The sequence below is a fragment of the Vulpes vulpes genome, unplaced genomic scaffold (genome assembly GCF_048418805.1).
Source record: "Vulpes vulpes isolate BD-2025 unplaced genomic scaffold, VulVul3 Bu000000635, whole genome shotgun sequence".
Classification (NCBI taxonomy): Eukaryota; Metazoa; Chordata; class Mammalia; order Carnivora; family Canidae; genus Vulpes; species Vulpes vulpes.
This window is the reverse complement of record NW_027325670.1, coordinates 410,650-424,438: the sequence shown is the minus strand read 5'-3', so window position 1 is coordinate 424,438 and position 13,789 is coordinate 410,650. Positions and strand designations below refer to the sequence as shown.

General features: G+C 36.8%; 1 protein-coding gene across 4 annotated transcripts in view; it reads right to left on the bottom strand.

The window, feature by feature from the left end:
• Nucleotides 1-13,789, bottom strand: part of LOC140596454 (midasin-like) — a 168,044-nt gene that overhangs the window by 94,510 nt on the left and 59,745 nt on the right. For all 4 annotated transcript variants that reach the window (XM_072745087.1, XM_072745085.1, XM_072745086.1 and 1 more), the window contains 12 exons: nt 12,575-12,688; nt 10,218-10,365; nt 9,815-9,925; nt 7,960-8,111; nt 7,220-7,398; nt 6,009-6,217; nt 5,679-5,825; nt 4,761-4,902; nt 3,079-3,213; nt 2,859-2,997; nt 1,690-1,828; nt 1,250-1,380 (listed from right to left, as the gene is read on the bottom strand). In XM_072745087.1, the coding sequence (XP_072601188.1) occupies nt 1,250-1,380; nt 1,690-1,828; nt 2,859-2,997; nt 3,079-3,213; nt 4,761-4,902; nt 5,679-5,825; nt 6,009-6,217; nt 7,220-7,398; nt 7,960-8,111; nt 9,815-9,925; nt 10,218-10,365; nt 12,575-12,688 (1,746 nt within the window). The remainder of the gene's footprint in view (nt 1-1,249; nt 1,381-1,689; nt 1,829-2,858; nt 2,998-3,078; nt 3,214-4,760; nt 4,903-5,678; nt 5,826-6,008; nt 6,218-7,219; nt 7,399-7,959; nt 8,112-9,814; nt 9,926-10,217; nt 10,366-12,574; nt 12,689-13,789) is intronic.

Genomic DNA, 13,789 nt, shown 5'->3' with positions numbered 1-13,789 from the left:
GGTTGCGCATCTGCCTCCAGCCCAGGGCGTGATCCTGGAGACCCCGAATCAAGTCCCACATCATGCTCCCTGCATGGAGCCTGCTTCTCCCTCTGCCTGTGTCTCTGCCTCTCTGTGTGGTGTGTGTGTGTGTGTGTGTGTGTGTCATGAATAAGTAAATAAAATCTTAAAAAAAAAAAAAAAAGTAAATTAAACTTCAAAGAAGAAAAATAGGTATATATCAAAAAAATTCATATTGGTCTGAGATTTTGAGGTCGTACAGCCATATATAATCTATAATTCTAATTCTTCGAAGAATTTAGACAAAGTGACATTATTTGCCTTAATAAAGAGTTTTAACTTCGCCTCATTTGTTTTAGCCCTGCCATTCCACAGTCCCACCTTTTTGATTATTGACAGTAAAACAGAAAACCTAAGCCTCTTAAAGGACCCTGCGTGCTAAAGCCAAAAAACAAACAAAAAAACAGTAACTCATCATCATTTTCAAACATTTACTATGTATCTATGAAGAACTTTACTATAAAACAAGACCAGTAAGCAGTATAGACAAGTATCAAAAAATTAAAAACAGAAGTACCGTATGATCCAGTAATTCCACTACTGAGTATTTATCCAAAAAATATGAAAACACCGATTCAAAAGGATATGTTTATTGCATTATTTACAACAGTCAAATAATAGAAGCAGCCCAAACATCCATCAATAGATGAATGGATAGAGAAAATCTCTCTCTCTCTCTCTCTCTCACACACACACACACACACACACACACACACACACACACACAGTGGAACATTACTTAGCCATAAAAAGGAATGAAATCTTGACATTTGCAACAATATGGATAGAGCTAGACTGTACAATGCTAAGTGAAATAAGTCAGTCAACGAAAGACAAATACCATATGATTTCAGTCATACGTGGAATTTAAGAAACAAAACAAATGAACATAGAAAAAAAAGGAGACAAATCAAGAAACAGACTCTTAATTATAGAGAAAAAACTGATAGTTACCAGAGGAGAGGTAGGTAGGAGGATGAATAAAACAGATGAAGTGGATTAAGAGTAGACATATCATGATGAGCACTGCTTAATGTATAGAATTGTTGAATCACTATACTGTAATCTGAAACTAATATGCTTTATGTTAACTACAAGGGAACTTTAAATTTTTTCATTACTTAAATAATTAAAAAATAACCAGACCAATGAAAACATCACACACAGGGCAAACCTCTTATACATATACCTATTGAGTCTTTCCAGGACAGAGTCATCAGCCAGTGAGATCTCATCCAAGAGAAAAAAGCCATCTTCCTTCATGGCCAAAACTAGAGGACCATCATGCCACTCAAAAAGTCTTGATGTATCAATTTCTTCCTACAATTGGGAAAAGAAGGTGTGAAACTAAAGAGCAGTTGGCTCCACAAGAAAATACACATGTAGCTAGCTGGTATCTACTGGAGTTAAGTATTCATTCTGCAGAAAGTAAGGGTCTAAGAACAAGGAATAAAACCTGCACAACAGGATGCTATGAAAGCCCTTTGTAGAAAAATGAAAAACCTAAAGATATATACCAAACCTGGAATCAAAACCTCACCATGAACAAATTCCACAGCTGACTCATGCACAGAGCCAAGAGTAAGTCTTCAAATCAATGAACACATCATCATTCACTATTGAACAAACCTTGTCCTTTGACATCTGTCTCACTGGCCGTAGCCCCCCCAGGAAATCCGATGTCTCCATGTGTAAGTGGCAGTTGACAGAGTATAGTTTCTGATTTGACAAGCTGGCAAACACCTGACAGATAGTAGTTTTCCCACACCTGTTAAAGAGATACATACCAGATTAACAAGGACCAAAAATTCCAAATATACACCCACAAACACACTAGTCAGCAAGAGGGGAGCTCTGATGAGGGCCTCACGGTGGCAGCAGATGATGTTGGCCAACACAGAACCTCTGCACCCTGGGCTTAGGACATCCTTCCCCCAAACATCAGCACCCTATAGTGTTTCTTATCCAAAAAAGCACACACTGCCTGAATTCTATCCTTTCCTACTTCTACCAAAACCACCAAAGGATGAGAAAGAAATCTAATCCTTACAGACTTTCAGGAGAGAGTAGCTCATCTGCTGTTCTCTATAGATATATAAATGAATGTGGGATCCCTGGGTGGCGCAGCGGTTTGGCGCCTGCCTTTGGCCCAGGGCGCGATCCTGGAGACCCGGGATCGAATCCCACATCGGGCTCCCGGTGCATGGAGCCTGCTTATCCCTCTGCCTGTGTCTCTGCCTCTCTCTCTCTCTCTGTGACTATCATGAATAAATAAAAATTAAAAAAAAAAAAAAAAAAGATATATAAATGAATGTCACTATTTAAAAGAATTACAGGGATCCCTGGGTGGCGCAGCAGTTTGGCGCCTGCCTTTGGCCCAGGGCGCGATCCTGGAGACCCGGAATCGAGTCCCACGTCGGGCTCCCGGTGCATGGATGGAGCCTGCTTCTCCCTCTGCCTGTGTCTCTGCCTCTCTCTCTCTCTCTCTCTGTGTGTGACTATCATAAATAAATTTAAAAAAAAAATTTTTTTTAATAAAATAAAAAATAAAAGAATTACAAAGAAAAAAGAGCTGCACTGATAAAAATGTACAAAATCATTCTTTTCTATCCTCTTCTGAAAGAAGAGGAAAATAAACAATATCTCTTACATGCTCTCCCCAAAAATAAAAACAGGGAGAAAAGGAAAAGAAAAAAAAAAGATCGCATTCCTGATAATCCTTCACAGATAACTCAAGTACTCCTATGCAACTGAACTGAACCATCATGAGTTACTATCACAGAAGCACAGAACTTTACCCAGTGTCTCCAACCAGCAACACTGGTTCACCAAATTCCAGCGCCCTTCCCACCAGCATCGCCAGTCTCCGCATGCTTTCAGTCCACACAATGTGTCGGAATGTAGATTCCAAAGTGGATACCTGAGTGGACAATTTACCTATAAAATGTAGAATAAATATTTAGCTTCTAATAGGAGTACAGTTCAATTCATTTCCTCCGGATATTCTGACCTACTCACTCAGTAATTTTAGGACATTTTCCCTGGAGAAGAGGCACTGAGGACACAATTTTTTCTTGAAATGTTTTTCAAGGACTTCTTGAATCACATCAATCTCCTCCTGTTTCCTGACCCGGCCTGAGAGAAGAATAAAACCTTAAAAAAAAAAAAAAAAAAAAGAATCATCAAGTGTCAGGTTACAATAGCAAGGGATGTTGAGAATATGTAGCAACAGCAACTCTTATTTACTGCTGTTGGCCAGGGTATCTAAAGAACAACCTTGGAAAACTGGGAGAACCTACTGCAACTAACCATATGCAGGCTATGTCCTAGCAACATGACTTCCAGGTAGACCTAAACTCAAGTAAACATGTGTGCACCATAAGACCTACAGAGGAATGCTCAGAGCAGGTCTTTTCATAATAGCTAAAAAGTGGAAATAACCCAAATGTCTATCAAGAAGAAAATGAAAAAACATATTATAGTATCTCCATACAACAGGTTATAACACAGTAATGATAAAAAGAACGAATTCCTAATACACATAACAGTATGGTTGAACCTCACATTACAATGGGTGAAAAGAGGGACGCCTGGGTGGCTCAGTGGTTGAGCATCTGCCTTGGGCCCAGGTCGTGATCCCAAGGTCCTGGGATCAAGTTCCACATCAGGCTTTAGACAAGGAGCATGCTTCTCTCTCTGCCTAGGTATCTGCCTCTTTGTGTCTCTCATGAATAAATAAATAAAATCTTAAAAAAAAAAAAAAAAAAAAAAAAAAGAATGGGTCCAAAGAAGTCAAACCAAAGGAGTACATACTGCATGATACTAGCTGAAGCTCAAGCATAGACAAACATCAGTGGTGATAGAGGTCAGAGCAGACGTTACCTCCAGGGGAGGTTAAGACTGGCAAAAGTCATGATAGAATCTTTTGAGGTACTACAAAATATTCTAAACCTTGGCCTAGGTGATGTTTTATGTGAGCACATACATAATGTTAAATAAATAAATAAACAAATAAATAAATAAAACATGAAAAAACAAACACTAAATTCACTTTACTATATATGTTATAACTTGATTAAGAACTGTTTCCCTTGAAGTTTTTTTTTTTTTAAAAACATGTTCCTCCATCTATCTACCAGTAAAGAAGAAAAAATACAACTTTCATAGGTTTAATTTACTCTCCTTATTAACCACTCCATTAATGACTCATTAGCACTTTTCAAATCCAAAGATTCTGAAATGCTTTCTTTCATATAGAGAAACATATAAATTCTTTCCATGGATTACACCAAAATGAGGAATCGTGAGTCTCGGATGACATAAATGCCTTCCTTCAGAATTCTGATATTACCTGACCAACCTGTCAGTTTTCTGTTAAAGGCACAGGCATGACTCTCTAGGAAGAGTGGGTTGCAGATACATAGTCTGCAAAGACACCACCAACCACCTACCGAAACTCTCACAGGCACCAGGCTCCTATCTGACTCTTACATGTAGCCAAAGCAGAGAGAAACTCAAACAAACTAGCACAAAGGCCTGCAGAAAAGAACCATTTTCAAAAGGACTTGGCACTAGAGACAGAATGACTATTTCTGGAACACCTATTAATATGTATATATTGAGCACAATTTGGGAAAGATTTATTTTAATAAGGTTTGATATCTGACATAACTCCAATTAGCATCCAATTAAAAGCATACCATCATTGGCTAAATGCTGTAGCCAGTCATGCTCTTTCTCAGTCTGTTTAGCCAATCTGTACCTTTCAGCCCATCGAAAAAGATCACGAAGGGTGATGAAACCCTGTTTTCCAGCAAACACTGAAGAACTTCTGCGATAGGACTATTAAAATATCAAAACAAATTAAAAAGGGCAATGGTAAGCACAGTTTACAACCTATATAAAATTTTTAACAAATTTAAGCTCTATAAAAATGATTCATCCCATTAAGATGAATTTTTGAAAAAAGTAAATGGACTGCAATCCTTTGAAGATAAATATTCAAATTCATGTATGAGGATATAAATTTCAAATCATAATACCAAGAAAAAAAGGAATTCCTTTTCCTATACTATATAAAAAAAAAACTATGAATACAAATGATGGCAAACATGCAGAAACATTAATCCCATAATGTGGGAACATAGTAAGATTGCCAATTATTATTAGCTCTCTAGAAAATAAAAGTATATTAATTCTGCTAACACTTTTAACACCATAAAATGAGATATTCAAAAAACAAACTGTAGCTTTGCAGAGTTGACAGGGGAGAGACCAATCTTTAGTTATGTCCATTCAAGGACTAAATTCATTTAGAAAACAAAATTGTAGCTTGTCAATGCCAAATTCCAAACTAAACAAAATGTTCCAACATTATCCACAAGGAGGGAACTATTACCATAATAAGCGTGAGAAAAACTGTAACATATCAAATTGTTGATTTACAAAACCAAAAAATGGATATCATGGAGTGCATTTTAAAGATAGTATCCTTACTCTGTGAAAAAAAAATGGATGGACTGCTGTGGCTAACTGAGAAGGCCATCAAATTTTAAATTTACTCGCCAAATCTAATCAGTACATTCCATTTGAAACTAAATGAGAGAAAGAGGAAATACCTGAAGGTCCAGCATGACTTTAACCAACTTGCTACAATAGGAGGGTGGCAAACTACAGCGCTTATGCAAGACTGTTTCCAACTCAGAACTAGGCAATTCATCGAAATGCAATTCCACAAACCGATTCCTGAAGGCTCTAGAAAGCACCTGGGAAACACACAGGAAAAAAACATGATGAAGAAAGCCTTCTTATCCAGTTTCCAAATCGGAGGCTCTCCTTTGCACCACAAAAAGAAAAACCCTTCAAAAGAAATAAAAACATCTCAGTCTAACCCAAGAAAGATCTATTACTTGACCAGGTAACAAATGGGCAAATGAAATGCTACACACCTTTCTGCCTCCATAAAGTCCTGGGGGATTCTGGGTAGCAAAAAGCATGAACCGAGGGTGAGCTTTAACAACTTCTTGTGTTTCTGTGATGAGCAATTCACGATTATCATCTAGCAATCTGTTCAGTGCCTCTAACACATCAGTAGGAGCCAAATTTAATTCATCTAAAATAATCCAGTAGCCCTTTCTCATAGCATCAATAAGAACACCTTAGGAAAAAACAAACACTGAGGATTAGAGCATAAATTAGTCCAAAGTTTTAAAATATGTTTAAAAATGCTACATAAATCAACCAATCCTAGACCACTACATTTCAAAACAAATTACTCCCTGCAGCAGTTAGTCATGCCCAAAAATAATTTGTGATGCCAAATATCAAGGAAGCACAATTTTCAATTAAAGTAATCCTTTTATTTCACACAGAAGGGGAGCTAAGGCTGATAAATATATTTCCAATTTTTCCCCCTGCAGGCTAATTTCATTTAAATCACCACATTCGGGCAGCCTGGGTGGCTCAGCAGTTTAGCGCCACCTTTGGCGCAGGGCATGATTCTGGAGTCCGGGGATCGAGTCCCACATCCGGCTTCCTGCATGGAGCCTGCTTCTTTCTCTGCCTGTGTCTCTGCCCACCGCCACCCCCACCCCCCGTGTTTCTCATGAATAAATAAAATCTTTAAATAACATAATCAATCAACCACCACATTCTTGGGGCACCTGGCTCAGTCATTAAGCATCTGCCTTCAGCTCAGGTCATGATCTGGGGGTCCTGAGATTGAGCCCCATGTTGGGCTCCCTTTCAGTGGGAAGCCTGCTTCTCCCTCTTCCTCTGTCCCTCCCCTGCTTATGCTTTCTGTGTCAAATAAATAAATAAAATATTTAAATAAATAAATCACCACATTCTCATATCTATTCTAAGCTTCCGTCTGTTCAAAGCTCATCTCATTCTTCTGAGTCTCTAGGAGATTAAGTAGCAGTTCAATTGCACCCTACAGAACTTGGTGCTAGTCCCAATAGAGCTGACAAGATGAGTGGGGCCCAAAAGAAGCTGGATCCATAACCATCTTCCCTTAACCAGGGAGATCAGAGAGAGAGAAAAAGCAGCTCTTATGGCAAAGGTCCATGTGCCTCAACTGAAAGAGATGAAATTTACATGGGGAAATGTGCTTAAAAGAATGAATGCCTATACCCATGGAATGAAATAATAGTCCTACCTTCTTTAAACACAAGTTTCCCTGAAGAGTCAGACGTATAACAACCAATGTACTCCTGAATATCCGTGTGTTCATGATTGTTAATACGCACACAGTGGTTACCAGTAGCTGCAGCCAGCCACCGGATAAGGCTTGTTTTACCAACTGACGTCTCTCCCTGAATCAACACTGGATAGGTTCTTTAAAAGACCAGCCAATAAAGCAATTTAAGGGGGGGAAAAAAAAAGACAAAAACCAGAATTAATTCAAGTAGTATTAAAAAGGAATTTATCACCATAAAAAAACATTTTTATATACCTATATGCCACTAATGGAATGTTTCTTAAGCCCTAAGAAGTTTCTATGTAAAAAGGGTTCCTCGGAAAATACTGAGGAAAGCAATCTCAACCTTGCTTGTAGTACCTGTTATTCATTTAAATAATGGATGATAAGTAGTCATCAGCAAAATACTGGAAAAGAAGCATAATGATGGCCAAAATAATCTGCATCTGTATTGCTTCCACCAAAAGGTGCAATTAGAAACAATGCTTTGTGCCAGGAGAAGAGTGACAATACTGATTTTAGAAGGAATTACTCATTTAGCCAATAAACAACAATAAAGAATTCAAAAATTAAGTAAAAAAAAAGGTAAAAAAAATAATAATAATAAAAATAAAAGAAAATTAAGAAAGTAAGACTAGAATGTCATCAATGCCTATGCTGGTAAAACTTTAGAGCAGCAAGAGAAAAGGTCCACACACCCTGCAGAAACCACTCGGACAATGTCTCTCAGGTTCAGCTTAACAGAAGATGTAAGAATGTAGGTCTCATCTATTGTAGGTTCCTTGTCTCCCACTGAAATCCAATATCCTTCAACCTGGATAAGTCGTCCTCCTTTTGGTTCTGGAATAGGCTGAAAGTCACAGAAGTTAGAGAAATAACCCATAGTCCTATTCTTTCAGAGAGGGGCCTAAGGTAGGAAAAAACGCTGTCACCAAGAATGCTGCCCTGTTCTGGATTCTTTCAACATTAAAAGCCATGGGTGAAATATGAAAAGTACTTTGAGGAATGAGAACAAAATGATGACATGTATTGGTTTTTAAATCCAGGTGAGTGGTAGTGAGGAAAGAACTTGAATTGGATAGTTTCTGATTCAGTTCTTTTCTCTCACCTACCAAAATTTTCACTCTCAGTCTGATGAAATATTTGTCAAAAACATGTACTTCAAATAAACTAAATTCCTAAAAACAAGACCAGTTCTGAACTGAGGGAATGGGCTTTTGCATTATTACACTGATTTATAACAAAACTGCCATTTTCATACATCAAAAATAGTCAAAAGTGGTCAGATTTGTAGCTATGAAAAAATGCTCTTCTAAAACATTTAGTTCCCTAATTTGAAGCTACTACCATTCTAGGCACTTCTTTAAGAGCTCCTCAACTGAGCTCAGAAGCAGTGGGGAAAAAAGGCCTCCATCAGGGGTAACCATGAGGAACACATAAAAAAAAGATAAGTAAAGGACAGTGGCATTAGAATAATAATCAAAGGAAGCTTAACTTTTTTTTTCAATGTTTTTATGGTTAACAAAAGTACACATTCATGTGTTACTTGTATAAATTTTAAAAAGGAAAAAATACTGAATCCAAAGTAATCCTAAGTCCCTAATAAGGTTCTTTCTTCCTTAAGAGCAAGGAATCAACATAAAAACCAGCCAGTTAGTTGATAAACTACTTTCTCAGCATCTTTCACTCCCATGTTATTCTAGAGTCTCCTCCTCAAACTGAAATGGTTGCTGTGTTTAATAAGAAAAAAAAAAAAAGGCCAACTATCAATCAGATGGGAAATGTGTACACAAACTATGGTGTAAGCAACAAATTACTATGCAACCATTAGAAACCATGTCATAGTGATCTATGGTACAGACACAAAAATATATCCAGGATATGGTTAGGCTAAGAAAGGAAGCCACAGAACAGTATTATGAGATGATTCCTTTTAAGTCATGTATATTAGATATATACATTAGAATTTGCCCTTACTGAGTGAAGTCAGGAAAAGACAAATACCATATGATTTCACATATATGTACAATCTAAGAAACAAACAAACAAAAAAGACAACCCAAAAAAAAAAGACTCTTAATAAGAGAGAACAAATTGATGGTTTACCCAAGGGGAGGGGAGGGAAAGAGGGGGAGATGGTGAAACAAGTGAAGGGAATTAAGAGTACACTTAGCTTCAGCAACGAGTAACATACATAAAGATTTGTTGAATCACTATATTATATACCTGAAACTAATGTAATACTGTATATTAAATATACTGGAATTAAAAAACAAGAAAGAATTTGCCTTGATAAATCTATACATACACTGTCAAAATTTAAATATATAAAAAACAAAATACAAATATAATTTAGGTGGAAAGGTATATGGTTTAAATCTAAAGTGTAGAAGGATTACTAGGAATTTTCACCATCTAAGACACAACTTAATTTTTTGGAACAAACTGATTACTTTTATAATTAGAAACAAGTTTAAAAAAACAAAACACCAAAATTTTGATAATTCAGCCTTTCATTTATGTTAAAGAAGTCAAAAAAATCAAAACACATACCTGCTTCAGCAGACTTTTTACATTGCCAGAGACAATGTGTTGACAAATGAGCTTCTGAACTATTGGGTGTGATGCCCTGTCAAGCTGTGTTAAGAAACCCAAACAAAAGCCCTAGAAAAAAAAAACAAATATGCATAAAACTGATTACACCCTTCTGCAATTACAGGCCAACTTATTTCAAGAAAAAAAATTCAACCTCTTGGGTGGTGCTGGTTCCCAGAACAACTTTTAAATGTGATATTATAGTAGAATAAGGACAGGGTCACTCTGGTATGTTCTGGGCTGATCTGACTAAATGGAACACACATACACAGGCAGACCCAGCATATGCATCACCACTCCCTCCCTTTCAATGATGAACCCATCCACCAAGCTCCCATCCAAGCACAAACTTCAGGAAGACCTCATAGAGCGAGCGCTGGATGTTGCCACACGGATTGGAAGCTGCAAATCGCAGAGCCCTGCAAAGGGTCCGAAGGCTGTAATGAGGTCTATGGCCAGTTCCATCCACCAATTTTGTCCCAGAGTCTTTCCGGAGAGCTGTGTACAAGCTACAAAAAAGACAAAGTTCAGATGACTTTATTAACTCATAAGCATTCACCATTTTGCCGTTACTTTGATTTTCTACACAAGGCCCAAAAGCCACTTTTATAGAATTAGATAGTTAAGCTTACATGCAATTTCCTAGAGCATTCATCAAAACCTCTCAGACATTCACTTTTTTTTTTTTTTATTTTTTTTATTTTTTGACATTCACTTTTAAATCTATTTCTCACACACTCAAAGACTTTTTCAAAAGAAAGATCTATCAATTTCCTTTTGGGTAAAAAGAGGAGAGAGGTGATGTTCTTAACAAAAAGATGGCAAGACAGGAGAAGTCCTTAGTAAAAATATCCAGAGTTCAGAGGCACTTGGGTAGCTTAGCCATTTAAGTGTTCAACTCTTACTTTCGGCTCAGGTCATGATCACAGGGTTGCTGGATCAAGCCCCTTGTTGGGCTCTGTGCTCAGAGGGGAGTGGGCTTGACCTCTCCCTCTCCCTGTCCCTTCCCCCTCCCCCCATGCTCTCTCTTTAAATATAAATAAATCTTAGTATATGTATTGCAGAAGCGAGCACATAAATAAACCTTAGAGAGAGAGAGAGAGAGAGAGAGAGAATATACAGAGTTCAAACACAGTGTTCCTAATACTCTAATACAATGGGGAAATAAAGTGCCTATGTAATCTATAATAGTAATGGAGAAGAAGCACACAGGAAAAATCATGGTGTATTGAAAGGTCATAGGTACAGCCATAATCAACAATGACAAAATGTTAAAAAGCATGAAAATATGACTGTTACTGTTATCATTATCACACACTTTAGAAGTCTAAAAGATGACAAGATGTTAGGAGTTTCAGAGTAAAACATGAAATGCGAGGAATTTAAAATTTCATGAAATTCATGATCAGCTATACAAGATCAAGAGTAACCAAATGCATGTCACAGATGAAATCCAAATGAGATTTGGCTTATCTCTGAAATCTAGCTATATATTCTTTCTTTTATAGAAAGAATCTACATTCCAGAAGTGGGTTATTACAAATGGAACACTTATTACTTATACTATCAGCATCTTACAAGAGCCTCTGCTTTACTAACCTGTTTTACCTCACTTTTGAATTTTAATCACACGTATTTATACTTTTGTCCAAATAATCTTGGCTAACAAAATGTGTTCCAATTTTAGAATGTGGTATCGGTAAACCACTCCAAAGCATTTTCACAAATGCCTTCTTAACTATTCTATTTAAAATGGGCCCCAAGCCTGTATTTTCTAATCCCCATTTTACTTTATGTGCTATTTTTCTTCACTTACCATAACCTAAAATAAGGAGAATCAGGATTCAGATATAGCTATTATTAATATTAAATATTCAGATATTTATAGCTATATCTCTAGCACCTGGGCAACTCAATAATTATTTGTACAAAAAAAAAAAAAAAGGGAACAAACCACAAAAAGCAAAGCAAAACATTAATATGATCCTATTTCAAAAACTTTACATAATGTAATGTTCTTTCTAGATGACACAGACAAAATTAAAATTACTAAGTAATGTGCCCAGAATGATAGAATTTGTTTTTGACAGAGCCTGTACTAGGATTCAGGCTGTCTAATATAAGAGACTGTACCCTTTCCACATGGCATAAAAACAACAACAGAAACAGTTTGCACTAGCATGCAAACTGCAAAAATAAGATTTCATCAAGACAGATCAAAATACAAGCAAGCCTTTTACACCTTCCAGAGATGCAAACTCCTAGCTATGAATACAAAACTAATTAGGAGAACATTGTCTAATTGTTTACATATTCTCGTTAAGTGGTAATTCCTAAGCTTTCGATGTGGCTTCATTAGGAAGATCCACGGGAATTCTTAAAGTTCCAACTTTATTTTTATTTTTTTAATTTTTTTTTTTTATTTATTTATGATAGTCACACAGAGAGAGAGAGAGAGAGAGAGGCAGAGGCACAGGCAGAGGGAGAAGCAGGCTCCATGCACCGGGAGCCTGACGTGGGATTCGATCCCGGGTCTCTAGGATCGCGCCCTGGGCCAAAGGCAGGCGCCAAACCGCTGCGCCACCCAGGGATCCCAAAGTTCCAACTTTAAAATAGAAACCTTAATGATAATCCTTCTCTAATAAGAAGCATTAAATAAACAAACAAACAAACAAACATAAAATTAGCATTTGCGGATGAGGCACACAGGGAACCTACCTGATGATCCCTTGCACTGTGGTCTTATTTACACTCAGTCCTTTCAGATAATCCACAATAAGAATTTGTAAATCTTCTTTACTTTCCAATTCTTCTACATAAAGTTCTGTGAACCTATAAGACAATGATTATTACATAATAACCACTTTTTAGGAAGTTAATACAACTATTCTGACAATTAAAAAATACAAAACACAAAGGGTGGCTGGGTGGCTCAGTCAGTGAGCCAGTATCTTGCCTTTGGCTCTGGTCATGATCCCAGGTCAAGCCCCTTGGGGGGCTCCTTGCTCAGTGGGAAGCCTGTTTTTTTGTTTTTCCCTCTCCCTCTGCTACTCCTTCCCACAGTTTGTTCTCTCTCAAATAAATAAATAAAATCTTTAAAAAAAAATACAAAACACAAAAAGTTATGTAAACTCATTTTAATTGCTTATAGTATAAAATATGAAAGTCTTTCATCTAGCTATAAACTGACCATAGTGAAATAAGATAACGTAATTGTTACCAAAAATTTATTATTTCTACGCAATACTCTTTGTAAGAAATAATTATAAAAAATAAGACATTTATCCCTTATTTTCAGAGGTGTTATAGCTACATGTAATAAAAAAAACATCCAGCAGCAACAACAAAAAGCACCCACACATTCAAAAATAAAGTCACTGGGGATCCCTGGGTGGCGCAGCGGTTCGGCTCCTGCCTTTGGCCCAGGGCGCGATCCTGGAGACCCGGGATCGAATCCCACATCGGGCTCCTGGCGCATGGAGCCTGCTTCTCCCTCTGCCTATGTCTCTGCCTCTCTCTCTCTCTCTGTGACTATCATAAATAAATAATAATAATAAAAAAAATAAAATAAAATAAAATAAATAAAGTCACTGGAGCAAAGGAAAATATAATGTTTATAGTTTATAAAATTTTCCTAAGAAGGTTTTATTACTCTTATAATGAGAGGAATCTAATAAAATTTTAACACTATTTTAATACTCAAAATTCAACAAAAGGTCACCAACAAAAATAAGATCATTTATCTTTTTCCAAATGCTATATATATAAAATACCAAACAACTAAGTATCATGTTAGTGTCAGTGTTTACTGAACACTGAAACTTAAAAGGCCTTTTACAAATCACTGGCCTCATCCAAGAGGATTCATTCAGTTCCTAAAATGTACTTATACTGTTAATATATTATACTGTTTTATCAATATGTAAAGGTTTT